Source organism: Equus quagga, chromosome 13 (genome assembly GCF_021613505.1).
Source record: "Equus quagga isolate Etosha38 chromosome 13, UCLA_HA_Equagga_1.0, whole genome shotgun sequence".
Taxonomy (NCBI): Eukaryota; Metazoa; Chordata; class Mammalia; order Perissodactyla; family Equidae; genus Equus; species Equus quagga.
The window spans coordinates 1965490-1992853 of record NC_060279.1 but is presented as its reverse complement, the minus strand read 5'-3'; the positions used below and the strand labels follow the sequence as shown (position 1 = coordinate 1992853).

At 59.0% G+C, this 27364-nt stretch overlaps 1 protein-coding gene across 3 annotated transcripts; it reads right to left on the bottom strand.

The window, feature by feature from the left end:
- Positions 1 to 1247: 1247 nt before the first annotated feature.
- Positions 1248 to 25433, bottom strand: CDK18 (cyclin dependent kinase 18). 3 transcript variants are annotated; one of them, XM_046684108.1, is made up of 16 exons: positions 25199 to 25433; positions 8965 to 9115; positions 8649 to 8788; positions 7950 to 8075; positions 7090 to 7146; positions 6165 to 6279; positions 5882 to 5976; positions 5578 to 5640; positions 4988 to 5111; positions 4764 to 4884; positions 3679 to 3776; positions 3415 to 3520; positions 3258 to 3300; positions 2513 to 2603; positions 2052 to 2129; positions 1248 to 1388 (listed from the first exon to the last, which is right to left on the bottom strand). In XM_046684108.1, the coding sequence occupies exons 2-16, from the start codon at positions 9086 to 9088 to the stop codon at positions 1354 to 1356; spliced, it is 1416 nt and encodes a 471-aa protein (XP_046540064.1). In that variant the 5' UTR covers positions 9089 to 9115; positions 25199 to 25433; the 3' UTR covers positions 1248 to 1353. The 3 variants fall into 3 exon arrangements, 2 of the variants coding, with proteins under 2 accessions (XP_046540064.1, XP_046540065.1); XM_046684109.1 differs by having other exon boundaries at positions 8649 to 8725; XR_006891735.1 differs by lacking the exons at positions 1248 to 1388; positions 3679 to 3776 and having other exon boundaries at positions 2115 to 2129.
- Positions 25434 to 27364: the final 1931 nt, after the last annotated feature.

Sequence of the window (27364 nt, the reverse complement as noted above, 5' to 3'; positions counted from 1 at the left end):
TGGGGGACCAAGACCCTCAGGGCTGCTCCTCAGGCTGAGGGGGTTGGACTAGGCAGGGGGCTTGTGTAGGAAGGCTGGGCCTGGCCTCCCCTTGGCCCTGCCATTCAAGATTCAGCCAAGTGCTGTGGAGGCCTTGGGAATACAATGGGGGTGCACCAGAGGGATGGTGAGGGGCCCTTCTTCAGCGGCCCTCACCCCTCATACTCCCAGCCCCCTGGGGCAGGGCTCTCAGGATCAAGGCCTGTCCTGTCCTGTTCCACCTTCCTCCACCTCAGACTGTGGCATTTACACCCTTACTCTTGTGACCACCCTCTGGGGAAGCTGGTGCCAGGATACCAGGTGGAGCAAAGACAGGGCTACAGGGGCTGGGAGGGAGGGACGGCGGAGGCTGTACCAGCCCCAAGGAGCTGCAGTTGGCCTGGCACCAGCGTCAGGGCGACCCTGCATACCTGGGTGCTGTCCCCAGGACCCTGGCCCAGGGCTGCTTATCAGTGCTCAGGCCTGATAAGCAGGAGGTGCTCCCAGAAAAGGGTGGACAGGGAGGAGCCCGGCTCAGAGCTCCAAGGGCAGTGAGTGCTCTCCCACCTGCCAACGTAAGGCAGTCCCATTCAGACTGGGGAGACGGGTGTGGTTGGCTGAGGTGGCAGGAGTGCAGCTGGCGGTACCAGGCCACCTCTGGACTCAGCCGGGCATCAAGTGGCTTATGGGGCCTCTGGCAAGGAGGGGGGAAGGGGAATAGGGTGGGGTGATGAGAAGAGGAGATGGGCTACGATTCCCTGTCCCTCAGGGGATACCCTCCCCTCAAGTGGGGGGTGGGCTTTGGCACAAGCATTGGTACCTGGATTCCAGGGTGCCAGACAAGATGCCATATTGCTTCCTGCTCTCAGAGGAAAAAAAGGTGAAAGGCGTGCAGGCTCCAAGGGGTCTGTAAGGGGCTCTACCAAACTGCTGAGGCACGCAGGCCCTGGGGAGAGGCCAACTGGTGCCCGTGTCCAGGGCACAGCGCTCCACCCGGCACCTGGATTCTCCTGTGGGTCCCATGCCAGTGCCTGAGCACTTCAGGGTGGAAAGTGTCTGAGGTCGCTCCCTGCCCCTCACCTCCTCCCAGGGAAGCAGCTCACGCCCAGCCCCAGGGCAGGTGACAGAGGGCTTGACGTCCAGACCAAGACCCCTGGGGAGGTGTGCAGGAGGCAGGGGGAGGAAACAGCCGTGGCCAGCAGGGCTGCTGAAAGGTCTTCTGGGCTGGCCGCTAGTCCCCGCTCCTCAGTCTTCCAAGGGCACACAGGCCCCGACCTGCCCCCAGTGGTGCCGTGTGACTTTCTGTCCCTCATGCCACAGCAGGGTGTGCACAGCTCAGAAGATGCTCTGTCGCCGGTTCTTCCCTCGTCCTGGAGAACAGAGGGGAAGAGGATGGACTGCAGGGAGGAGGCTGGGCGGGAGGGTGCCAGCCACAGGAGGGACGGGTGTGCTACAGACCTACTCCAACAGAGCTGGCAAGAGCATGTGCTCAGGGGCCAGTCAGTCCCGGGTTCAAATCCCGTCTCTGCTACTCACTAGCTACGTGAAATTGCAACTTCACCTTCCCGAGCCTCAGTTTCACTGATTGCGAGACGGGGAGCATTAATACTACCACCTTCGAGGGGTGCTTTAGGATTAAATGAGATAACGCATGAACACGTCACATCCGAGGCCATCAGCTGTCCTACAGACAAGGTACAGTTCTCCCAGAATGGAAGCAAGATGGAGAGCTCAGAGTCTGCAGAGAGAACGCACCAGAGAGCGCCCCGCCTTCGTCGGGCTACTGTCAGAAGCTGAGTTCTCTCTGGGGTGGGGTTTGAGGAGGGAGACACTGGAGAAGGAAGCCTGGGTAGAAGATAGGGAAACTGGCCCCTTTCCTGCTCCCCACGGGCCCCCGGAAGGAAGGCCAATGTCAGGGAGGCCACGCTGACTCTCCGTCACAGGAGGAGCTGCCAGGCACCGTCTCTGTTCCTTTGGAGGGAGGAGCAGCCTGCCCTGTCTCCTGGAAGGGGAAGGGAGGCACGAACCCCTACCTGGCTGCTGAAAGGCCAGGCCCCGGTAGCCTGGGTCCTTCTGAAGTTGGATCTCCTTCAGGGAGAAGATGGAGGCAGCTGGGGTGAGAGAGGAGAAGGGCAGGGACAGCTGGGTGGAGGCGGGCCTGCTCCTGGAGCTGCAGCCCCCATTCCCATTGAGACTACCGAGCTGGGAGCACCCCTGGCTGGGGAACCACTTCAGTTAGGACTCACCCAGGAGCACCTGACTGGGCCTTTCAGGCAGCATCTCAGATCCAGAGTTTGGCCCCTTGGGGACCCATGAGAACCCAAGGAGAGGAAGCCATGTGCCCAAGGCTGCTCAGCCGGACCCGGGGCCTCGGGCCTCTTTGCTCTGGCTCTTCTGCCCATACATGCTGCCCCTTCCCTTGGTTCTGGGGCCTCCCCACCCCTCCCCTCCCCTCCCCTCCCCTCCCCCCCCCTCGCCCCCCCCGCTGCTCCACGGTCGTCCAGCTGGTGCACGCGCTCGCCCAGAGACCGGAAGTAGGGGTGGCTCAGGGCAGCCTCTGCGGACATGCGGCTCTTGGATTCATACTGAAAGGCACATGGCAGGCTACTGGGAGCCCTCTGGCTGTGCTACTCCTACGCTAAGTTAGACGGCCAGGATGGGAGGGGCCTGCATCTAACTTGAGAAGCCCTGGGGTCGGCTGCCAGGCCCCACTTCTAACCCAACCCAAAGAAGCCTCAGGCCTCGGGTCCCAGGTCTCTGGCCACCAAGAGAAAGCCAAAAATGGAACTTCTGGAGAGTGACGGCTCCTTGGGATGGAAATGCAGGTGCTAAAGCAACCATGACCATGCCATCAACGATAGGAATATTAACAGGTAACCCTAACGACTGCCCTTTGTCGTGTGCTTATTCCAGACAGGCACCACACTAAGTGTGTTCCATAATCTCAGTTTACCCTCACCACCATCTTACGAAATGTGAATTATTAATTCCAATTTGCATTGGAGGAAACTGAAGCACAGAAATGTTCTGTAACTTGCCCAAAGCTACACAGCTAGTAAGTGGGTTTGAACTGGGGTTTGAGTAGGGAAGTCGGTGTGGAAGAAAGCCAGCGCTCCTCCGGGGCCTCAGAGTGGAGTACGGGGCACAGGGACATTCTGACTAGTTACACAGGGGGCGGGGTTGGGGTCTCGGGCATCAGCTCTCTGCCTGCCCGTCCCTGGGCCCCGCGGAGCACTCACCAGGAGGAGGCTGGTCAGGAGGTTGATGCCTTCAGGGTCCAACCTGCAGGAGAAGGAGCTGGCACTGGGTGCGGCGGGGTGGGGGGAGGTGTGTGTGGCCGCCCCCAGGAGGGACGGCCAGGCCCGCGAGTAGGAGAGGCGTGGGGGGCAGGGCTACCTGGGGGCGTGGCTGATGAGCGGCTGCGGGAGGTACCGGGGGAAGTTGTAGGCTCGGAACTCCGACAGGGCCGTCACGCCAGGCCACGTCTCTTCTGTAGGGGTCCCTGGGGAGACGAGAGGGGGTGGGGGCGGTGAGGGGCGTGAAGAGGCGCGACGTCGGGGGCTGGGTAGCCGCAGGGGCCGCGGGTCGGGAGGTGGCGAGCGGGCGGGCTGCTAGCCCGGCGCCTCCTGGTGGCGAGAGGCGGGTGCGCAGGAGACTGACCGAGGAGCCGGAAGATGAGGTGCAGCTCCTCCTTGACGGCGGAGCCGGGGAAGAGGGGCCTCCCGGTGGCCATCTCGTAGTGGATGCAGCCCACGCCCCTGCGGGGAGCAATGCGCAGGGGCGGCATCAGGCTGGGCCTCCTCGGCCGCCCTTCCGAGGGCTGCTCCACCGCGACGCCCTACCTCCGCGCCTTGGATGGGTCACGGTCTGGGGTGGGTGGCCCAGGGCAGCGAGTCTCCTGGCACCGCCCAGGCCCCACCACAGCCTCTCTGGGGCTTCTCCGGGGTCTAGAACGCTTTGACCTCTCCCTTTTCACTCTGTAGGGTTTGGGTCTGCATGGCCAGCACGCATGTGGCAGTACTTATGCAGTGTTGTCTCAAACCCTTTCCACGTGTGCCCCATCCAAGAGAGAAGTCCATATATCCGTTCTCCTAGGGGACCCTGGGCACAGGACACACTGGCCATTTATTGGAAACCTTTGATTTAGCTTTGAAATTGGGCTGAGTTTTCATTCCACGCCAAATCACATGCCTGTTAATTTTAACATAAAAATAATATATTGTTTCCACAATTTTCAGTAAACCTGATGGTGGGGGACGAGTCATCATATTTACTGTGGAGCTTTCTTGTACCCTCTGGTAACCCCCTACATGCCCCTGGGGAAACATTTCAGAAGCATGGGCTTGGAGAGGCTACCTACAGTCAGGGAAACCCCAATGTAGTTCAGACTTCATTCTTTTTTGTGTGTGAGGAAGATTCGCCTGGGGCTAACATCTGTGCCCATGTTCCTCTGTTTTGTATGTGGGAGGCCGCCACAGCATGGCTTGATGAGCAGTGTGTAGGTCCATGCCTGGGATCCGAGCCCACAGACCCTGGCCCGCCGAAGCAGAGGGCACAAACTTAAGCACTGCACCACCAGGCAGCCCCTCAGACTTAATTCTTTAAAATCCAGTTCAGCGGGATGCCACATGGCTTTTAGTTAAAGGAGGTTAGAGAGGTCTTCGCGGAGGCCCGTGGGGCAGCAGAAGGGAGTCTGGAGGTGTGGAAGACGCCCTCCTCCCCTGGGTCCCACGGTGATCACTCACCACATATCGATGGGGGTGGAGTACTCTGTGGACCCCAGCAGCACATCCGGGGGCCTGTACCACAGGGTCACCACCTCATTGGAGTAGGTCTTTGTGGGCACGGACTTGGCCCGGGCCAGTCCTAGGGACAGACACGTCACTGAGCCTCCCTCCCTCGGGGGACCTGCGTCTGGAGGAGACTGTGTCAGACCCCCCACCCCAGCCCCACGGACTCCAGCCCTCACCAAAGTCAGCCAGCTTCAGTTCCCCCCTCTCGTTGATGAGCAGGTTCTGGGGTTTCAGGTCCCGGTGCAGGATCTTGCGGCGGTGGCAGTAGGCAAGGCCCCTGAGCAGTTGGAACATGAAAATCTGGGAGAGGGGAAGAGAAAGGTGAGCAGCAGAAGGTGGGAGCGTGTCCCAGCGGGGAGACCCTGTGCCTCCACCCCACGGCTGGGATGGGGATCGGGATGGGTGGTGGGTGTACCTGGAGAGCTACCTGGTTCTCCTGCCCACACTGCAGCCCCGCCCCAGGCCCCATCACCCCAAGGAACCCATCCAGCGGAGAGGGCACCAGGCGTGTGGAGGAGCAGGAGGGTGAAGGCCAGAGTTCTCAGGCCTGGGAGCTGGGGGGCCATGAAGGGCCAGGAAGCCCACCTGTGTTGGGACGAGTGTGCACAGAAGAGGTCCTGCATCCCTCCGAGCTCCCCTGGAAGCCCCCCTTCCTCCTGGCAGGTAAGTCATGCTCCCATTTGACAGATGGGGAAACTGACGCTCAGAGTTGGGGGTGGTTGTATACCAACGCCGAGGGTGGAGTCCCAGCTATGGAGGGTCTCACCTTGACGTTGTGCATGCTCATGAGGTTTCCACAGTGGTCCAGATACTGCTTCAGGTCACTGTCCTGGGACACAGAGCTTCGCTCAACCCTGCCCTGTCTTGACCTCAGGCCAGAAGCCCCTCCCTGGGCCGGGCCCAAGCCCAGGAGTAGGAAAGGGCCCTGGGCTCCGAGCTGCCTCTAAGCCTGCATGAGAGCATCTGAGAACCTGATTCCGGAACAAGGCCTGGGCCACCCCCACCCCCTTCCCCACCTGCTTCCCTCCCCTCCCACAGGAGGACAAGCTGCCCGCCCCAGCCCAGCTCACCAGATACTCAAACACCAGGGTGAGAGACCGCTCTGTATGGATGAGGTCGTGCAGGGTCACAATATTGGCATGCTTCAGGTTCTTCAGGAGAGACACTGTGGGGAGACAGCCCGCCTGGGTCTCTGGGGCCCCATGTGCCCCTCAGACTCTCGCTTCCTGGCATCAGCCTCAGAAGTCCTCACTCCAGGAATGACCCTCCACCCCCAGGTTCCCACGGTAGCTCGGGTCAATAAGCCCTTCCTCCGGGAAGGCCCCAGGAGCGCAGGACCCTAGGAGGCTGTACCCTCTCGGATGGCAGTGCAGGGCGCCCCCTCCTCGTGCTCCAGCCGGATCTCCTTCAGGGCCACGAGGTTCTCTGTCAGTTTGCTGCGGCCTTTGAAGACGGTGGCATAGGTACCCTGGGAACAAGACCGCCGGCAGACTGGCCTTTCAGGCCGTGCCCTCCTCTGTCCAAGCCCTCCCCTTGGTGCCTCTGCCTGGCTGGGACATGGCCAGAGGCTCCCCTTCTCCCTTCACTGAAGTTGTTTCCTCCAGACCCACTTATCGCAAAGCTGTCCCTAACGCCTCCCAGTCAGAGTGGCTATTGCTTTCTAAGCCCCCAGCAGGCCAGTGCTCTCTGCTCTGACTCCAGTTCGGCCCTTCCTGGCCCTTCCTCGTACTCTGTTGAGGTTGACATGTGGGTCTCCTTTTGGCTCCCGGAATGAGGGGTGTGTCTCCTGCAAACCTTCGCCCTCCCCCAGCCTGGAACACAAAGCCTGGCGCAGAGACAGCGGAAAGAGCTCATGGTTCCACAGCACTTGCTGTGTGCCTGGCCTTGTCCGCACTGCAGAAAGCTCTCAGCAGGAAGCTCTTCCCTCCCCGTGACAGCCTATGAGGCAGGACAGTTACGCTCTCCATTCAACACAGGAAGACACTGAGGCACAGAGAGAGGTCACATAACTCGCCCGAGGCCACAGAGCTAATAAGTGGAGGTGGGATTTGAACCCAGACAAGAAACACTCACAGAAAAAAGAGTAGATTCTGCCCAGAGCCCATGGGCCACTCCAGCCTCCTGCCCTCCTACACGACCTGGGCCCACCAAAGGCCAAGATCGTGCACACCTCTGGGGCAGGGGCAGGGCGGGGGCAGAGCAGAGAAGCGGGGGAGACCTGAGGGCTAGGACGGTTAGGATGCCCGGTGCCCCAAGAGGACCAGGCCCAGCCTCTTACCTCCCCCAGTTTGTCCAGTTTCACATACGTTTCCAATTTCCCAAAGCCGATGTCTGACTGAGAGGGAGAGACATGGGGTCCTGTGAGCTTGAAGGCCCAGGAGCCCCACAGACACTATCCCCCCAACACAGCCTGCAGGTGGCAAGGAAATGAGACTCCCGTCAGGGAGAGGAAACAACTGAGGCTAGCTGGGGTGAGGACAGCCACAAATCCTTCCTCTTCGCGTCTTCCCTCTGTCCCTGTGATGGGCAGGAGCCCTTCCAAGTGGGGGTGCAGGGCCGGGCCTGCAGCTGCTGCGCCCCCTCCTCACCTGCCTGTCTCTGCCTCTCCGCCGCTCAGACTGCCAGCTCCTAGAGGGCGGGCCTGTCCTTTTCTGCACTGTACCTCGAGCGCCAGCTCAGAGCCCACCACCCCGACAGCTGCTCTCATCAGCACACTGCCTCTAGCTCAGTGGTGCCCAACCCTCAAAAGTATAGATTCCTGGGCCCCGCCCCCCAGAGTCTGATTCTGTAGGTATCTGGAGGGGGGCCCAGAGTCCGTGTTTTGTCAGATGGTCCCAAGCAAATCTGATAAGCAGCTAGGACGAAAAGCATGTGCCAGCTAGTCTATTGATCTCATCTGGAAGAGACCCTGGGGCCCAGAGGGGGCCTGGAGCCCAGCTCTGGCCCTGTGGGGACCCACCCAGGGAGTGGATGTTGACCAAGGAGGTCCAGCTATATAAATCCGCTGTGGCCAGCAGGTGGCGCCAGAGGCTTGGGAACCTCCCTGGAAACCGCCACAGGCCTTGGCGGGAACCTGCAAACCAGGAGTGACGTGTCCCTCCTAGGGAGAGGGTGACCTCTGACCCTCTAGGGACTCACCAGGGAGGCACGGCGGGACACGCGGCTTAGCGGTTTGGGCAGGTCTGGGCTTTCCAGCTGTAGCTTCTGCAGGAATTCCTGGGGCAGACGGATGTCCGTGGGCAGGGAGAGCCTCTTACTGATGTCCTACAGTGGCCGAGATGAGACGGGGGCACTAGGGTTTGCTCCTAGGGCTGTGGGACCCTTGCCTCTCCCCTGGGCCTGGCTTCCCCTGGGGCATCCCCAGCAGGGCCAAACCACGGCTGTGACCCAGCCTCACAGCGGCTTCACAGATGTGCTCAGAGACAGCTGTGAACCCCAGCGGTTGCTGTGTGACCTTAGGAGGTCCCCCCACCTCTGGGCTGCACTATCATCATCTGCAGAATGAGATTCCTACAGACTCTGCCATTCTGTAAGCACATTTTTCTTATACTTGGGCACATGCATATGGGTCATAAGAACAACAGTCAAATTGTCTAGTGCCAGGAATGTTCTAAGCACTTGGCATATATTAACTCATTTAATCTTCACGATGACCATTGTAACACAAGGAGGCTGTGGTACACAGAGGCTGAGAAACTTGCTCAAGGTCACATAGATAATCGATGGCAGAGCTGGAATTTGAACCCACGAAGTCTGGCTCCAAGGCAACCAGCCTCCTGGGCATGCATTTGTGGGTGCATCCTGCCAGGCTAAAGGGTAGAGCCCCGCACCCCTTACCTCCATGGAGAAGCGGCGCTGGTTCTGGCGCCGGTACCGCGTGCCAGGGGACGGCTGCCTGGGGTCCTCTCCACCATCTGGGGGGGAGAAGGTGCTGGGCTCTGTCTGGGGGTCTCTGCCAAGAGGACTGAGCTGCAGGTCTGAGAGGCAGAGACATCAGCTCCCCTCCCTGCCCTCGGCGCTGAGCGAGGGGAGGAGAGGGGAGTCTACTCCCCACCTCTGTCCTTCCCGCCAAGGCCCGTGGTGACAGTGTGGTCAGGGAGGCAGGGATGGGCTTTGGCGGGACACTGGGGCCAGAGAAGGCCCAGACCCTCACCCTCATTGCGCCGGTTGTGGAGCTGGTTCAGCTGCTCTGTGAACTCCGCCAAGGACTCCTCGATGGTCTCAGTGCGGGGCACTGACAGGGAGAAGCGGCGCCTAAAGTTCTTCATCTTGTTCATGATCGGCAGGGACCAGGTGGCCAGGTCCTGAGGCGGGAGGAGGGTGGTGAGAACAAGGCACAGGGTCCAGTCGACACCAATGTGAATCCGGGTCTTGCTCTCCGTCTTCCCGTCGAGCTCTATTACCCTGCACTGGGAGCGAGGGTCACTTTTCCACCAAAGCTGGAGCTCCCGGATGGTGGTCCTAACCCTTCTCCTCCCTGTGGCTCTCATCCCCCAGGATTCCCTGCCCCTGGGGAGATATTCACGATGTGTTCAGTCAGAACAGCAAAGTACCCCATATAACAGTGGTATGATGGGCCAATGGATCCTGGGGGCCTCCGCAGGGCCAGACGGTGAACTTTTAGCTGTCAGAGGTCTAGAGAGTTCTGGAAGGAGGGCTGGTGGGGCCCTTGGGCCAGCAGCTCTTCACCAACTTTGTGTCAGCGCTTGAATACATCAACAGCCAGAGGCCTTGTGATTGATGCCCGTAAGCTGAGCATCAGCCTGGCCTTGCGACACAGTCTGGTTTAAACCCCATTTCATCCTGATACCGACACCGGAAGGTCCCTGTCTGGCTTGTCCTGGGCCCCCAGGAGACAGGAAAAGAGGAAAGGATGAGGGAGGGGATGTTTGCATCTGAGCTGGCCCAGCCCCATCTCTCTAGCTGAAATTGGGAGGTTAGGAGCAGCTGAAGGTCTCATGGGAAACACAAGTTGGCGGGAAACAGAGAGGCCCCCTGGGGAGGGGAGGCTGAGCTCTGCTGGCCCGCCCACAGGAACCCCAGCAGGCAGGGCGTCCACTGTGGAGAACGCTGCAGGGAGAGGGGCAGGCTGCTCTGCTCTTCCTCAGCCCCTTCCCCAGCCAGCAGGAGCTCCCTCCATGGGCTCCTGAGCCCTGCAGCCCTGAGTCAGGAGAATTGCTGCCGGCCTCCCAGTGAGCCTCGTGCAACGGCTTCTTCTCGCAGGCCTTTCTTCTCTGTCCTGCCCCAGACCCCGAGTGAGTCTGTCTGTCTCTCCTCCACGGTTTCGTAAACTCCCAGTGTGGCCGCCCCCTCATCCTGCTCTGCCCAGCATCTCCCTCAGTGGCAGTGCGGTGGGGCCAGGACCAAGAGGCCTCGCAACAGCCCCCACTCACACCTGCCAGAAAGGCATCAGGGGCCAGCCTGCACCCTCCCCTAGCTTTTACCATGCACCAGGCACCACCCATTCCCAGAGGATGCTCTCAGCCCTGTCACTGGCCGGTCGGTACCCAGTTGCCAAGGCAACCAGGCCCCTCCTGGATCCTCCTGGTTTAAGGGATTATGGGTCAGTAACATGTTTGCTTTGCTTAATGATCACATCCTTCAGTCCTCAGCCAGCCTGAAAAGGGTCCTTTCCCTGGGCCTGCAGGCTCCTGGCTGCCCCCAAATGAAGCTAAGCTGTGGCCCTCCACCTCCCCTGAACCCAGAGACCGGGTATGGTCAGGCCCTCCTTCCTCAGGCTGGCACCTCTCAGAGGCCTCGGGTCTGTCCTGCCAGCTAAGCCTCTGTCAGTGGGCCCCAAAGTCCCACTCGGGCCAGCTCGACAAATGAGGACTGAGTCCCTGCCACGTGCCAGGCTGTGCACTAGGCCCGGGGACTGCAGTGTGAGTAAAGCGTGGTCCCTACTGTCAAGGAACTCAGGGGCTGATGCAGCTTCCTTCAATGAACAGGCAGCCGAAAGCCTCCTTGGCAAAGCCCACGGGCCTTGGACTTCCCCGATGCTGTCCCATGGCTCACTCCTGCCACCCAACCTCAGCCGCTCCTCTGTGGCTCTGTGCAATGTCTTAGACCTGCTGTCTGCAGGATTCTCAAAGACAGGAAGCTCCTAGGGGGCAGCCTGGCACTCCTGTGTGCAGCCAGCCTGGGAGGACCCATAACAGAGGCTTCATGATGGTAGCCCATAAGGGTTACAGTGACAGGAGGACCTAGACACGTCCTAGCTGTTGACTCATATTTCCCGGCATGACAGGAGAGTGGAGATGTCCCCACTATACACATCAATTGCTTACAAAGTTGGCTGAACACCTGCATTACCAGGGAGTACTGTAAAAATTCAGATTCCTGGGTCTCACCCTCAGATCCTGCAACTGAGGCTCTGAGCATGGTGCCTGGGAAAATGCATTCCCAGTGATGTGGACATTCCACAGGTTTCCAGACTGCCCTACTGAGCTGAGATGGGGAACCTTCAGAGCTGGTGGGGCGGCCGCAGGAGGCAGAGGGCTTGCTGAGTGAGCAGGACATGCGGGAGAAGGGGAGGAAACGTCTGCCCTGCACAAACGCATGCCCCAGTCCTGGGGGGCGCAGGCGCCTGTCTGCCTGAGGTCTGAGCTCTGCCAAGAGGGGCAAGCCACGCCCCCTTCTAAAAACAGGGCTCCCCCATAAAGCCGTCCTGCAGTCTGGGATTTATGGGATGGCGCGTTGGGTTTGTGGCTCAGGAATCTCCCAGTAGCCGCCATAAATCTCACGCCCTTGCTCCTGCCTGTGGGGGCGGGGGAGAGGAGCTCATTAAAGTCTTCTGGGAGGAAGCCCCCCCCCCCCATTTCTCCAAGACAAAGGGAAACCAGCCCTGAACTGCACCTGCTCTCCCCGCAGGTCAGTTAGGAGCAAGGAGCTGCCAGCTTGGGCCTGGGGCGGGATGGAAGGTGGGACAGGGAGCCAGAGGGAGGGTGAAACTGGGGACAGCTGCCTGAAGCAGGAATGTGGGGCCAAGTGATGCAGAGGGCTGGGGACCAGCTGTTCTCCACCCAACCTGAGAAGAGACCAAGAGGAAGCGGCTGTCACTGTAGCAGGAGCACTGGAGGTCAGATGTAGGGATGAACTTCCTGATGGTGACAGGGGAGCAGGCAGCAGGGGTGGTGACCACAGCAGAGAGTGGATGCCTCTCTCTGCTGGGGACAATCGGGGCATTGAACCCGGCAGGGCCTTGGGTGTGACAGGGCAGACTGGGCAGTGAATGCTTTGTTGTTCCCAAGCTCAAGACACAAGATGCTCTGTCACTTTTCTCTTGGGAGCGTCAGCTCCTCAGATTTGGGGGTCGAGGGGGAAGGGAGACAGGAAAAGGGCTGTCACCTTGGTGCTGTCTGCCCCTCACCCCCATCTGGGGACAGAAGGGCTCCGTGTGACCCAGCCTGAGGCCAGCCCAGGGCCAGGCACAGTATGGCCTTTGTCCCCGGGCCAGGGAGCCATCTGGGGCTGTCCCCGTGCAATTGGTGCCAGGGGAAGAGGGAGACGGGCGTCCAGGGATGCTGGCCGGGATGGGGTCGGGGGACGTGGAAGGAGCAGAGTCCCCCTTGGGAGCTGCAGGGATGGGGAGGCAGACCCCCAGCCAGGTCTTGCCCCTTCCTAGGGACTTACCATGCCAGGTAAGTCTGTAAGGTTCTCAGCCTGCCTCTCGTCACTTTCTCCTGGGCACACACCAGCCAGCCCAGGGCTTCCTGCTGGTGCCAGAGGGGCGGGGGCCAGGGAAACTGATGTGCGCCCAGAGGCCACCGTGTGCCCAGTGAGCAAGGGCTGGAGTGCCGGCACGTGAGCGGGAGAGGCACCTTCAGACGCACCTTTCCAACCCCCTGCCGGCCCCTGGAGGACGCCGAGGCCGAGGCTCCGAGAGGGGAACGGACTTGCTGAAATTCGTGCAGCAATTTCCTGGCTGTGGCCAAGTGCACAAATTCTGTGACCACACGGCTCCTTTCTCCTGCTGATTGGATCTGCCGCCACCCCAACCCCTCCCCGCGGCCTAGGCTATAAGTGCTGTTTCTCCTCCACCCCCACCCTGAACTGAAAGCCAGACAAACCCCGGTTTAAATTCTGGTGCTACCACTAGCAGGCTGTATGATGGCAATTGAGTTATATGATCTCTCTTAGCTTTGGCTCTGGTCATTCATTTGACAATCATTTATTGAACAGCTATCACATGCCAGGCACTGTTGTTGACCCTGAGAATCTATCTGTGAACAAAACAGACATTAATCCTGCCCTCATGGTACTTACACTCTAATGGGGGTGGGGAGGGGCAGCACAGACAGTAAAATACACAGTATGTTAGATGGTGACTAGGATAATGGAGGAAAATAAAGCAAGAAAGAGGGTGTGAGAGGTGGGGTGTTTTAAATAGCATGGTCAGGAAGGTCCCTCTGAGAAGATGACATCTCAGGAAAAATTCCAAGTACGTGTAGGCAAGGGAGCTAGTCATACGGAATCTGGAGGAGGCGCATCAGCAAAAGAACAGTAGGTGCAAAGGTCCTGAGGCAGAAGTGAGTTTGTTCTGGTCTAGGAACAGCAGTGTGCCTGGCGAGGAGGCCAGAGGGGAAGATGAGCAGACCATGTTAGGCCTTGTGGGAACGAGAGGGTTTGAGCAGATGGGTGATGCAATCCCCCTTGGATTTTAACAGGCTCCCTCTGGCCGCTGTGTTGAGAACACATCATGTGGACAAGGAAGGAAGGAGGGAGCCTAATCAGGGGCTACTGTAGAGATCCAGGTGAGAGATAGAGGTGTCTGAGACCAGGGTGAGAGCAGTAGAGGTGGGGAGAAGTGGGGAGCCTCTGGATATATTTTGTAGGTGGAGCCAAAGAGATCTGCAGACAGATTATATGTGGGGTGCGAGAAAGGAGTCAAGTACGACTCTGAATGGTTTTGGCCTGAGCAAGTGAAAGGGTTCCCAGACCCAGTTCCAACGTGGGGGGCTGGGGCCCTTCCCCACACCAAGAGCAGTTCTCGGACACCAGCAGGGGGTCCGCGAATGCAGCTCAACCCTGACACTCTCGGCCAGGAGTAGATGGGCTCCCATAGGGAAGGCTCAGTCCCACGCAACTGCCCTGACTGCAGAGGTGAGCCCCTCCCCAGGCTGTGACCTGTCCTCCGACCGACCAGCTACCCACCGAAGGTTCCAGCGACCCCCTCCTCAGGTTCGCTTACTTTGCTAGAACGGCTCCCAGGACTCCAGAAAACCCATTTACTCACTAAATTACTGATTTACTACAAAGGATGGTAAGGATACGAATCAACAGTCAGATGGGGAGATAGGCGGGCTGAGGTCCTGAACAAAGGAGCTGCTGTCCTCATGGAGCTGGAGCCCGCACGGCGGCCCATGGAAGTATGCTGGTTTCCCACATGGAAGCTCTCTGAAAAAGGGCCGAAGAGCTGTCCTTTTGGGTTTTTCCGGAGGCCTCCCTACATAGTCACGATTGATTAAGTCATTGGCCATCGGCAACTGATTCAGCCTCAAGCCCCCTCCCCTCCCCAGAAATCAGGGGCTGGGACTAAAAGCTCCAGTCCTGGATCACACGGCTGGTTCTCCTGGCAACCAGCCCCACCCTTGGGTGGGGTCCAAAAGTCACCTCATTCACATAACAAAAGCCACCTTTATCACTCTCAACACTTGGGAAATTCCAAGGGTTTTGGGAGCTGTGAGCCAGGAACTGTGGACCAAGACCAAATACATATTTCTCATAAAGCCCAGGACTGCAGGTGGCCATTTGTGGAGACAAGGAATGCTGGGCGTGGAGGTCTGGGTGGGAAGACCAGGAGTGGGGCTTTGGGCAAGCATTTGATGTGCCATGGACCCCTGAATGGGGGTGCAGAGTGCGATAAGGTGACACAGCGCCAGTACAAGGAAGACCCGCGGAACACCTTAGCTCTCTTCTCTCAGGCTCCCGCTCAGATGGAGAGATGCACCAGATGGAGAGACGCACCAGAAAAGAGGTCATCTAAAGGTCACCACACATCCCTCCCAGACTTCATTACAGCCCACAAGGTACTTTGAGACCCCCGGATGGAAGAGCGGGGAGAAGCAGGGAGCGTAGTCAGCTGCAGGCAGGCCTGAACCACCAGACCCAGAGAAAGGCCCCGCAGGCAGGGTCCCCACTTAGACTGACACAGCTTGGCAGGGCCGTGCAGGGCAGGAGACCCCAGCCTGCTGGCTGACAGCGCTCATCCTCCTGTCCTCAGAGGGGAGGAAGCTCCACAGAGCAGGCCAGGCTGGTCCAGGGGCTCATCGCCCAGGTCGTCCAGACAGCCTGCTGCCCCAGACCTTGGCAAGGCCCCAGACCTAATCCCTGCCCTGGGGCTAGGTGGCCTGGGAGACCCTGACCGGAGACCACGGAGGCAGACAAGGAGGCCAGCAGAGCATCTGGGGAAGGTGGACAGCAGCCCCCACCTCACGGAAGTTTGGCTGCGGACAGATGCAGAGGGCGCGGAGTCAGCTGCCCTTCTTACCCTCCAGGGAGCCCAGCTTTGAGAACCTCAGCAAACCATTCTGAGAAACCCCTTTGCCTCCCTCCCAGGTAAAGCCCCAGTTGGCAGCCTGCACCCAAGGCCCTTCAAGACCCGGTCCCCTTCCTCTCTGGCCTTGCTCTCCCCATCACTCTTGGTCTGCTCCAGGCCACACCCCTGCATGCAGTTCAGGTGTCAGGTCTTCAGAAGCTTCCTCAACCCTCCCAGGGCCACCAGGCGCCCCTCTGATGGGCATGACCTCACAGGACCACAGTGAGGACTTCTCCCGTGCCCCCTCGCCAGGACACTTAGATCCTTATGCCCAGTGCTGGGGACACACGGCCAGCATGGCTGTCTGCTGCATAGCACGTGGTGAGCTCTACTGTATTCCAGGTACCTGTCAGATGCTTCTCTAAGTCCTCGTTTTGTTTGTTTTATTTTCCTGCAGATCTCAGTCTCTGTGGGGCCAGGCGCAGGGGCTGAAGGATATCCAATTGCCCACTTGCTGAAGCCCAGACGATCTGACCCTCAGGCCCAAAAGCGGACCACCACCCAGGATCCTTATGACACCTCTGCTGCCCACTCTCTGCTGCATCCCATCATCAGCCAACTCTGGGGGGGTTTCAGTCTGCAGACATCACGAGCCAGACTTCAGAGACTCCCTCCTCCCAGCGAGAACAGAACCGTGCCTGCAGGGAGCCTGCAGACAGATAGCATCTCTTCCTGCATCCTCTAACTGACCCTGTCCGGCACAGCTTGAGGCTTTAGTTTCCCTGGCTTGCGACAAACCTCAGGGGAAGCCAGTCACCCACGGCCGCCTGGAGCTGGGCAGCCGAAGCCACTGCAGAAGCCCTGGAGTCCTAGTCACTGACCTCGCCCCGCCCCAGCTCTGGCCTGGATGAGAGGCGGCGAGCCCAGGGCCTTCTGGGTGGCCAGGATCGAGGAGGACAGATAGCCCGCAGTCACCCTGCCAACGAACAGATGCTCTGGACACCGTGACAGAGCTCAGAGAAGACTCCCACAGCCTCCGTTTGGAATGCAGGCGGCAGGCGGGGAGAGCCTTCCGGGGCAAGCTGGGCTAACCTGCAGGAGGCCTGGTCAGGAGGCGAAGTGTCTGGGGCCGGGGTCACCCCTGCTCTGGACAAAGTCACCACTGGTCCCTGCAGCACCCACTCTGAGGGAAATGTCCTGCAGGGAGGGCCACATGCTGTCCAGGCCTGCTCTCCAAAATTCTCTGCAGTTTTCAGGCCTGGAAGAAATCCCAGCTCTCCCACTTACTAGCACTGTGCCCTGGGAGAGAGCGTGCCTCAGTTCCCTGTCAGTTAAATGGGGATAATCCCTAACCTCTAATCCAATTGCCACCAGGCTGTGAGAATTAACTTTCTCAGCTGCTTTCTGATGAAGTCACTCCCCTGTTTAAAATCCTTCACTATAACACTGCCCTCGGGAAAAAGTCCAAACTCCAGGGCCCTGCGCTGAGGCCTCTTGTGTTTCAATCCGTCTCCTTCTTGTCTCAGCCACGGCCCCTCCCTGGAGGGTCCAGTTTTATGGAACATACTTCGCGTTCCCAGAGCACATCAAGCTCACACCCCACAGCTCTGCACATGCCGTTCAGCTGGCCTGGAATGCCCTTCCTCATTTTTCCCTCCGTAAAACCACCTCCAAACTCAACTCAAGCGTCGTTTCCCCTGCAAGGCCGCACAGGACCACACCTCCTTCCTGCAGGTGTAGCAAGATGCTTCCTCCTTGTGCTTTGAGCAGCCCGTGCCCGCCCACGACTGGCCTGTCATGTCCTTCAGGGCAAGAGCAGGGTCTCACACAGCTTCACTTCCCCAGTGCTGCGCAGTGTAAGGAGCCTGCCGGGGCTCAGGCAGCGTGTGCAGAATGAATGAACGAACGGCTGCATCAGACCACGGCCACTGTAGCATAATGCCTGGCCTGAGCCTCTTCCTCTGCAGACAGACAAGCATCCGGCCCCTTGAATCTCCAGGACACTCTGTCTGTGTGCAGTAAATGTTGGTTCTCCTCTAGCCAGGCCAGGGACCTGTTCTAGGTTTATCTTCTACTCCTCAGGCGGCCCCACTCTTGGGAGGTAGGACTTGAGTGGGAACTGGAACACAGGCATTGGTGGGCCAGGGACTAGGGGAAGCCAGCAGAGGGCTCACAACCCCAAGGCTCAAGCCAGGAGCGAGCTCTCCCTAGACCCTTCTCTGCTGCCTGCCACATGTCCTCTACCCGGTCTCCTCCGCTGGCCCAAGCCCGTGGGGCCCCTGCCCTGTGCTCCCACAGCACTCTGGACGTCCCCCAGCACAGCACTCGGCTCCCAGTGCTGTAACTCTTGTCTATCTCCCAAGTTTGCCCGTGAGCTTGTTAAGCACAAGGACTGGTCTGCCGCCTCATTATACCCCAGAGCCGGACACACGGCCAGGCACCGAGCGAACTCTCAAGAGATGAGCGAGTGAGTGACTTCCTAGTTCCAGGAGCGTTTTGCAGGCAAGGGGACTGCTAGAAAACTGTCAGTTGCCCACTGGACTGAAAGCCCCAGCTACACCCTAACCCTCCTTCTCCAGTCAGCTCCTGGCCCTGATGACAACGGGGGGCTGGTGAGCTGGGGCGGAGGGGGCAGCTTCCTGCCCAGCAGCAACTCCCTAAGTGAGGTCTGAGGAGGTGGGCAGGTGCCACACCACAGTGAGGGGTGGCCTGGGGGTGGGAAAAGTCCTTGTGAGAGCTTCCACCTGAACAGGCATGGAGTTGGGGCCTCCGGGGCTCGTGGGGAGGGGGCTGGCAGGGCCCTGGGGCCCTCCTCATGGGCTCATAGCCCTCAGGGGCAGATTCCCAGAGCCTCACAGGTCAGGGGATCTACCCAGGCTCGGACCTTGGCCATGACCCCTACAGATGACCCCTCCTAGCTGCTGACTGCCCCACTTCTAGCCCCTCTGTGTAGGCCCCACATCAGCCCTGCTGATGCTCGCTCTGCTGCTCTCTCTGGCTTCCTGAGCTCAAGGACTGGAGGCACACATACCATCTTTGGCCATCTTCTTGGACCTTCTTTGGAGGCCCAACTAGAGCAGCCTGCGACCTTTGGGCAGGCTCTAGATTTCCCAGTGATGAGATGGGACAAAGTGCCCTTTCGTCAGCACTGGTCCTGGCTGAGCAGAACATCCCAGACCAGAGGCTGGAGCCAGGGGCCAGTGCAGGCAAGACCTCTGTCTCCCACATCTTCCTGCTTCCAGACAAGCCCCTCACCTCCCAGCAGAGGAGACCCCTTCCTACTCCTTTCAGCAGCCCCCACTAAAGACCTTCAAGGAAGGTCCCTCACTGACCACCCAGTGTTTTCAAAATTCCAAAGTCTGGAGCTTTTCTTAGAGCTTCCTTCCATCCCACAGAAAACAGTTCACATCTCTTTTCTCTGTTTGCTGAAAGATGCTGATGCCGCCATCTTCTCCACGACAAAGTGGAGGAGAAATAAAGAGCATCAGGTTCACCCGCCTTCTAGCTTTCCCTCCTCCAGATGTGGGGACCTGTCATGGGATCTTTGTTAACATCTCTTTGGCTTTCTCGCCACGCCCAACTTTCACAGCAGAACGCAGGGGCCTTCAAGCGCTGGCATCCAGGGACCTCTGTCTCATGAGCCGGGAAGGCAGGAGGGGAGGCTTTCCCAGCATCTCTAGACCACGTTCCTATTTATACTCCTCTCCCAGTCCCCACCCTGCTGGTCTGGCCCAATGACCCCATGCCCACATTCCATAAGACCCCCTGGCCAACATCCTCCAACCTTTAGGACAAGCTGGCCTCCTCCCACTCAGTACGGCCTCCCCCCCCCCCCAGGAGGCCTCCGCTCCTCCCTGTCTCCAAGGCCCCCTCTGGGAAGGCTCTGAACATCTCAAGTTGTTCAGCTGTTCTCTAAATGCCCCTAAGAGGCCCCCACCCCCAGAGCTCAGGCTCCTGGAGGGGAGGCGCTGGTTTCTCCTGGCCCTTCACTCATTTCACAAGTAACTGCTCGGCGCCAGGCACTGTCCTAGGCTTCTCCTGCTTCTTTCTCCTCCCCGGCTGGAGGAGGCACTTCTTCCACCTGTCCCTGATGCCGGCACCGCCAGAGTTCCCTCTTTGGCCCTCTCTTCTTCCTCCACACCCTCTTCCTGCTGACCTCATGCTCTCCTGCTGTGGAAACCACCACCCACGTGCCGATGACTCCCAGAGCACGGCTCTGGCCCCCTCAGCCCTGAGCCTCACACTCACAGGTCCATACGCACTGCCCACCAGGCACCTCTGCCTGGACATCCCCCAAGGGTCTGAGATATGAGAATAGCCCCTGGGCCTAGGACAGTACAGAGATAGCAAGTCATTTGAGACGTGTTTTTAAGTGAAAAACGCAGATGTACATGACTCGTAAAAGCTGTATGTCTGCTTGATACACACGTCATACATGTAAACATATAAATACAAACACCATAGATAATCCAGAAAGATGCAAGTGAAATGCCAACAGCATCATCTCTGGCTGGCAGAATCGCGGGTGGTTTCAACGTCTTCTTTTTGCGTATTTGCATCTTCTAATATCTCCACAACGAACATTCATTGCTTATGCTAAAAGAAGAAGTCGCACTTCTTTTTAAATGAAAACAAAGTATTTTTAGATTGAGATTCCAGACCGTTTAGTGCGAGCCTTGGGAGAACCACAATTCTCCCGAGCAGGCTCGGCAAACTTCTGTAAAAGGCCAGACACTCAAGATCGTAGGCCTTGTGTGCCATTCGGTCCCTGTACGATCACACAATTCTACCCTTCCAGGAAGTACCCACAGACAAGAGGTAAACAAACGAGTGCGGCTGTGTTCCAGCAAACCTTTACTCATAGAAGCTAAAATCTGAATTTTATATAATTTTCAAGTGTCACAAAATGTTGTTTTCTTCTTTCGAATTTCCCCAACCACTTAAAACTGGAAAGACCGTTCTTTGCACACGTGGTTCGTCAACCTGACCCTTGAGCATCCAGTGCCCGTGTGGCGTTTGAATCCAGTGTCCACTCCTCCTTTTTGTCCTCCCCTCTGACAGCAGGGAGCCTTCCTGGGCTTCCTTGTCCATCGGAGCTGAGGCAGGGACCAGCTACCCGGGCCTCAGCTGGGCGAAGCCCTGTGCTCCAGAGTTTGAAGGAACAGAAGGTGGAGTACCACCTGGGGTCTGAGAGCACAGCTCACCTTGTCAGCAGGATTGGCCAAAGCTGGAACCACAAACCATCAGTCTTGGATGCGGCTTCAGAAACCCCCTGGTCTGTGTCCTCATTTTTCAGGTGAAGAAGGCAAGACTCAGAAAGGGGAGTGACCTGCCCAAGGCCAGTCATTTGATGGGCCAGAGCTGAGACTAGAACAAAGGCCTGGTGAGCTTGAGTTCAGTGCCCTTGCTGCTCCGCCAGAGTTGGAGGGGACTGCAAGGACCTGCCCAGAGACGGCATTCCCTCCATGGCAACGTCTCCAGGGCGATCAGAGCCCTCTCAAGGGCCGCCTTGCACAGGGAAGGAGCCACGTCAGATCTGGCATCAGCCCAGAAAGTGGCACCCAGCCCAGCCACGGCAGGGGGTGCTGCCAGCTGGGCACCATGCCAGGAACAGGGAGGGCTCTGGGACCCCTTTCCTGGCCTCATCCCATGCCCTGCTGGCAGAGGTGATCTGGAGACTCCGCACTGCTAATGTCATGAGTGACGCCCTCCAGCACAGGGCCTACCGCCTCCCTGCTTCCAGGCACTGCGTCCTGCCAGGAGGTGGGGAAGGACAGCCATGTCCCCTCTTGGGCCTGGTTACCCAGTCAGGATCTCCTTTGCTGGATGGCTGGGGCCAGAGGAGAGAAGCGGTCCTGTTCCTGAGGGAGGAAGGGGACGCCTTCTCTAGGCAAGTAAGATGAGGACAGAAATCATCTGGAGCTTTGTCAGAACTTCCCACGATCACACTAAAAGGCAGAGGGTGCTGCGGTGAGGGAGGGAAGGAACGTTTGAAGAGCAGAGTTCCCTTCCCCGCCTGGGGCCTGAGCCTGGTTCCTACAGGGACTGAGCAGAGGCCAGGGCACTGAGAACTGCCAAATGTGGCCCCTAACTCCGCTTGTCACCACCCCTCGATAAGGCCACCAGGTACGGCAAAAAGCCAGGAGTATCGAGGACATTACCTCATTGGGATCCTGGCAACCACAGGAAGGAATACCATGACTCTCCCCATTTCCTAAGTCAGGAAACTGAAACTTGGGTGAGCAAGTTCCCTCCCGAAGGGTAGAGGCAGGACTGAACCGAGCCCAGGGCCACAAGCTGCCCCCACCCGCCAGGGATGAAGAGGCTCGCTCAGCGAGAGCGAATGCATCAGCCAGCCACTATAAAGTCTTCTTGTCTCTCCCCACCCCACCCCCATTTCCACGGAAGACCATTTAATGTCAGCAGGGTCGGGTAGGAGCACAGGGTGAGATCATTGTCCAGAGTTCCAAGAAACAGGGTCTCACCACGGTCCCTTCAAAAGTTCTGGCCAAGGCACCCGAGAACAGGGTGCCTGTCTCACCAGCGTCACTCCTGCTGTCAGGGAGCTTCAAGACCCTTTTTGGTTCAAAGCCAAACCTCACACTTGCCTCCCTGTCCCTCCTCCTCTGCAGGCGGAACCGTGGAGGTTTCAGGCCATCCTTCAGAAGGAGGTCTGGCTGAGCCGTGCCTACAGCCTTCCCTCCTCCTGATCTGCTGCCGAGCCTCTGGCCTGCTCCTGCCAGGCCCAGCCACCAGCTCTGTGCGATCCTGGGACCCAGAGCCTCTGCCTGAGCTGCCCGGAGCCCAGCCTCAGAGCTGGCTTCTGTGTGTGTACGCAGCTGTGAGGATCAGGACAAGCCAGGACTAACCTTGGTGTGCTCCCACCCACTGGAGATGGGAAAGCGCTCACTCAGCAGCTCATGCCAGGAGGGCGAGGGCAAAGGGTCCGGGGTGGGTGAGAGAAGGGGTTATGGCGGGACACAGGGCTGGGGAAGAGAAATGTGACTTGTCCCCAAAAGGGTGAAGCTAATCAGGTGAGTCTGGATCCAGGCCAGCCACTCCCTCATGGACAACAGAGCAGAACAGGGACAGCAATTAATTAAGTCCCAGGGAAGGTCTTCTCACCCCAGGGAAAGGAAGCCCTGCCAGAGGCCCTTGGAGCAGGAGGCAGTTGGTTTTCCAGCTCCCAGTGCCTACCTCACTCATCCTGGAAACCAGAGGGTAGAGTGCCCATAGCACAGATTCCTGGTACCCTCCTGGCAGGTTTCCATCCAACCCGCACCCCCACCCCCCCAATTCTCTTATACAGAGCCTTCCTCCCCAACCTGGAAGAGGAGGAAAGACCCTGTCCAAGGGCTTGACCTTATGGGATTAGCTAAGCCTGCCTTGGTCTGTACCCCAGAGCCAGGCACCATGTGATAACTATGGAATTCCCTTTCCAAATAGCCACCGACAGCACAGCCACCAGCCATTCAGCATCTGCTACATGCCAGGCACTATGTGTTATTTCATTTAATTCATACAACAATCTTCCCTATTATGATCCCTATTTCACAGATGAGGAAACTGAGGCTGGGAGAAGCCCAGGAGTTTGCAGATCACATAGTTAGTACACGTGCTGGAGCTGGATTCCAGCAAGGTCCTGGGTTTGCCCCCCTTAGGTCTCAAACTCAGTTAAGGAAGGAAAGAAGGAAGCAGGAGAGGGAGAGATGCTGGACAAACATCCAAAACGGGTGACCCCAGGTTGGGGGAGGAGCTAGGAGGAGTCAAGGCAGGCTCTGCACTACAGCTTGGGCACAGGGAGGCTCGCAGAGGCCAGAGTCTGGGTCTGTGGAGAAAAAGGCAGCCATAAAGGCAGCTCCATGCCCTCCAGGCCCCAGGGGCGGCTTCTGAGGCAGGCAGCTGGATCCCCTGAGATCTCAGACCAGGAGCCCACTTGTTCCTCAGATGCAGTGCCCTCTCTGCTGCAACCATGGAGAAGCCTGGCTCTGCCTGGCACAGGACCAGCGGGAGCCTCACTCCGGAGCACCCCCTCCCCATCCTTCCTTCTCCTGAGGCCTGATTAGCAGCAGAGAACTCCAGAGCAGCCTGGGCTCTCCCTCAACCGGGCACGGCCGAGAGCACGGGGCCTGGGCTCAGAGGGAAGTGGGCTGGATCCCACCTATGTGGGACTTTGGGAAAGCTGGTCTCTGAGTCTGTCTCCTCACCTGTGAAACAGGGACAATGATACTTCATACAGCTGTGTGACACACTGCTTGGCACCTGGTAGATTTTCAGCAAATGACAGCCACTAAGGCATTCAGAAACTGGATGTAACTTACTGAAGGCTACTCTGGCTCTGGAAACTCCACTAAGTTTGGGAAGAACGAAGGCTCCATTCTCCTGGAGGGGTGGCAGCGGGGAGAGTCCCAGGCACCTAACAGGCAGTGAGGCTCCAGGGGTGGGGGGAGGTCAGCCTCCCAGGCTCACTGGCTGCATAGGGGGGGCTGGGACAGGGTAAGCCAAGACACAAGTTTTGCTGTGGCAAGGTGACCCTCTCTCCAGACCGCTTTCAGGATGCAGCCCCAAACCCATAGCCAGTGTTGTCTGGGCCCATCCTCGTCTTCCCCCAACACCAAGCAGCATTGTCCCAGCCCCTCCCAAGGCCAGAAGAAAGGCAGGGGACCTCTGAGGACGTGCCCGTCAGCCAGACATGCCAGGCGTCCTCGAGGATTCTGCTCCCTCAGGCCAGTGTCCAGGAATGTGCGGTGTGCCCATACCCAGTGGAAAACGCCACACGGACATGCCAAATCTCAGGGTGCTGACACAGGAGGCGCAAGCCAGTGCTGGCAGTGAGTCAGAGGGCCCAGGCCGCGGCTGGGGAACTGGTGACCGCTGGGCTACTGGTGGGGATGAGGTTTTGGGGAGCTGAACCCCACTTCTCACAGCCCCAACGGTCCTCTCCCTGCTGTCAGTAAAGGATTCAGAGAGAATTAGAAAGAGCCCTGGTGCCAAGGAGGGTGCTGACCCCGCAGCACAGAAAACCCGTCTGTCTCTAGACTGACTCCCAACACAAGGCTGCAGACAGCTCCGGGGAGCCCCGCCCCCACGGGGAGCGAAGAGGGGCTGCAGCCCATACCCGATTCCTGATCATCTCCCCCCAACCCCCAGAATCCTCAAGCCACATCCCCTTAGCCCAACAGGCCACCCACCCTTTCCCGCCGTCGCATTAACCCTTTGCCCGATGCTGCTGCCGCGGGGTGGGGACCACTGCCCCTGTGGGCTTCCGGGGGGCAGAGAGAGAAGCAGCAGCGACCCTCAGAGGCCCCCGTCAACACCCTCTCCCCCCCAGCGCCGGACCCGCAGCGCTTCGCGTGTCCTTCCCTGTGCGCCCCAGGGCTCCGGCCTCCCATCCCCGGCCTGCCGCTCGGGAAAGTTCACAGAGCCCAGGAAGCCCCACACTCGCGGGCTCTCTCGTCACCGGAGACTCCTGACCCTTGCCCTTCCCAGAAAGAAGGGCGATTAGAGAGTGTCTAGTTCAAGACGGGGTGGAAACTTTGCTTCCCAGGGTTCAGAGCGGAGCCCGGGGCCAAGCGAGCCCCGCTGGGGAGTCCCCGCGGGGTGGGGGATCTGGGAATGCAGAAGAGCCCTCCCTCCTGCGCACCTGGAACTTGGGAGCGGCCGTGCAGGGGGTCACCCGCCCCGACACACAGGCCCGGACGCCTCGGGACCGCCGACCTCCCCCGGCCGTCCCGCAGGACCCCCAGCCTCTGGCCCCAGGGCAAAAGCAGAACGGCGCCTTTAAGGGCCGCTCCGCTACCTTTGCTCCGTTTCCCGGCGCCGCGGTGCCCCCTCCGCCCTGCCCTCCCCTCCGTCCGCCGCGCGCCGGCCCCCAGCCGGCCGGACACGGCGCGTCGCCCGCGGGACTCACCGCGCGCGTCCTGGGGGCACCGCGACGGCCGAGGCGGCGGGGCTGGGCGCGCGCCCTGCGCCCTGCTGGGGTCCCTGCCCGGCTCGGGGCTGCTTCCCCCGCTCCGGAAAGGTGAGCGGCTCCCCAGAGGAGCTGCAACCTGAGCTGGAGGAGGAGGAGGAGGAGGAGGAGGAGGGGAGGGGAAGGGACCGGGAGGAGGAAGGTGGGGAAGAGGAGAGAGGGGGAGGAGGAGGAGGAAGGGAAGAGCCCGGCCCCCGCCAGAGTTTTTCACGTGTACAAATTGACTCCTCCCCGTCCCTCCTGCCCTGCCCACCGCGGCTGCCAATCCCCAGGGCTCCCTCTGCCCGGTGCCCACCCCTTTCTCCCACTCTGGGAACCAGGGTCCAAGCGCTTCTTCCGGTTTCGTTCCTAGGCCTGGCCTCTGCCGGCCCTCTGGGGTTGGTCCTGAGAGCCTTAACCAAGGGGGTTGACCCTCTGGTCTGGGGCCCCCCAGGACTGGGGCCAGGGCCCCGGGTGGTTTGTTGAGAGATCCTCTCTCTGAATGTAGCCCTCCCGCCTTCTGAGTCTGATCCTGGATCCCAGCACCTGGCACCCCAGGAGCTAATGTGCACAGACAGGTCCTCTTGATCAGTTTCGCCTTTAGAGTTCTTGACAGCCATAGCCCTGGGGCTCTTCTTCTGCCCTGTGCAGTGGGACCTGTCACTTACCTTTAGGGACAAAGCTCCTACCTGGTTGCCCCCCCCCCCCCCCCCCCAGGGCCTGAATGAAGCCTCACTACTAGCCATCACCTCCACTCCCTACCCTGAAGGGTAATTCAGTTCGTCCTTTTGGAGTTAAACCCCTCAGGCCGACTGACAATCATCCAAGAAGCCTTTCAGAGTAGCTAGTGCTAGCCCAGCTTTCATTTTACTGAAGGGGAGACTGAGGCCACTAAGGACATTGGACCGACCCAAAGGCCCACAAGGAATTAGTGGCAAGCTGCAATTAGGCTCCAGGCCAATGGCCACTTCACCCACACCATCTGACTTCAGGGATCAAAGGAAACCTGAGTTGGGGTGAAGGGCACCATGGCCACACCTGGGCCCCTCCCAGCCCTCCTTCCCCCTGAGGGCGCTCCTTGGATCTGATGGGCCCCGAAGATGGAGGTCTGTGTCCTCTGCCTTGCCAGTGGGCCTGGCCTCTGCAATCTGGATGAAACGACAGGGCGGGGAGGATGGGTTTTTCTGTTTTTCCAGAAGGGATAACATCATGTGCAAAGTGCAAGGTTGAGAGAATATGGCCGCCCATTCTGTAGGCCGGAGCTCAGAGTCGGTGGGGCTGGAGGCGACGTGGTAAAGGGAGGCAGTTGCCGGGTTCTGAAAACCCTTCCACATGTGCCGTGGCTCACCAGCCAGGACCCCATCCTGAAAATATGGGGCAACGTGGAGCATTTTGGAGGAAAGAGATACCACCAGGTGTGTGATTTAGGACCATCCCGCTGGCAGTCAAGTGGAGGATGGATGGTGGGGCAAATCTGGAGATGGGAAGCCCAGTTTGGAGGCCAATCCTGGTGAAAAATGATGCAGGCTTAGACAAGAGCACGGGCAGCACGGAGGACAAGAGGGGCTTACTTGAGAGACAGTGAGGAGACGGGATCAGGAACTTTGCGGCTGTTTGAGTCCAGAAGATAAGAAGAGAGTGAAGTGCCGAGGTTGGAACCACCGTGTGACAGGCCAAGCTGGAAGCTCCTTAGAGATGCCTTGATCCCCAGAACCTTCTTACATTGGCGGTGTGACCTGGGACAAGTGATTTCAACTTTCGGAGCCTTGTTTTGCAATCTGGAAAGCAAAAATACGAAAATCGATCTTGTGTGCTGTTTGTGCAGAGGGCTTGGCTCATAACAGGAAGTCAATAAATAGTAGATATAATAACATTGTTTATCCAGTCAATAAACATTTATTGAGCACCTGCTATATGCCAGGCACAGTACTGGATCCTTGGGATTTAAGCCTCAGTGCCTGTGCTCACGCAGGTCACCATCCATGGGAGAGAGATGTGCAGAAGAGCAGTTACATGGCAAGGCAACATGTCCGGGGCAGAGGAGGAATCCCTTAACTGTGCCCAAGAGAATCAGGGACAACTTCACAGAGGAGAGGTGACAGCTTAAATGATGTAAGATCAGCCCTC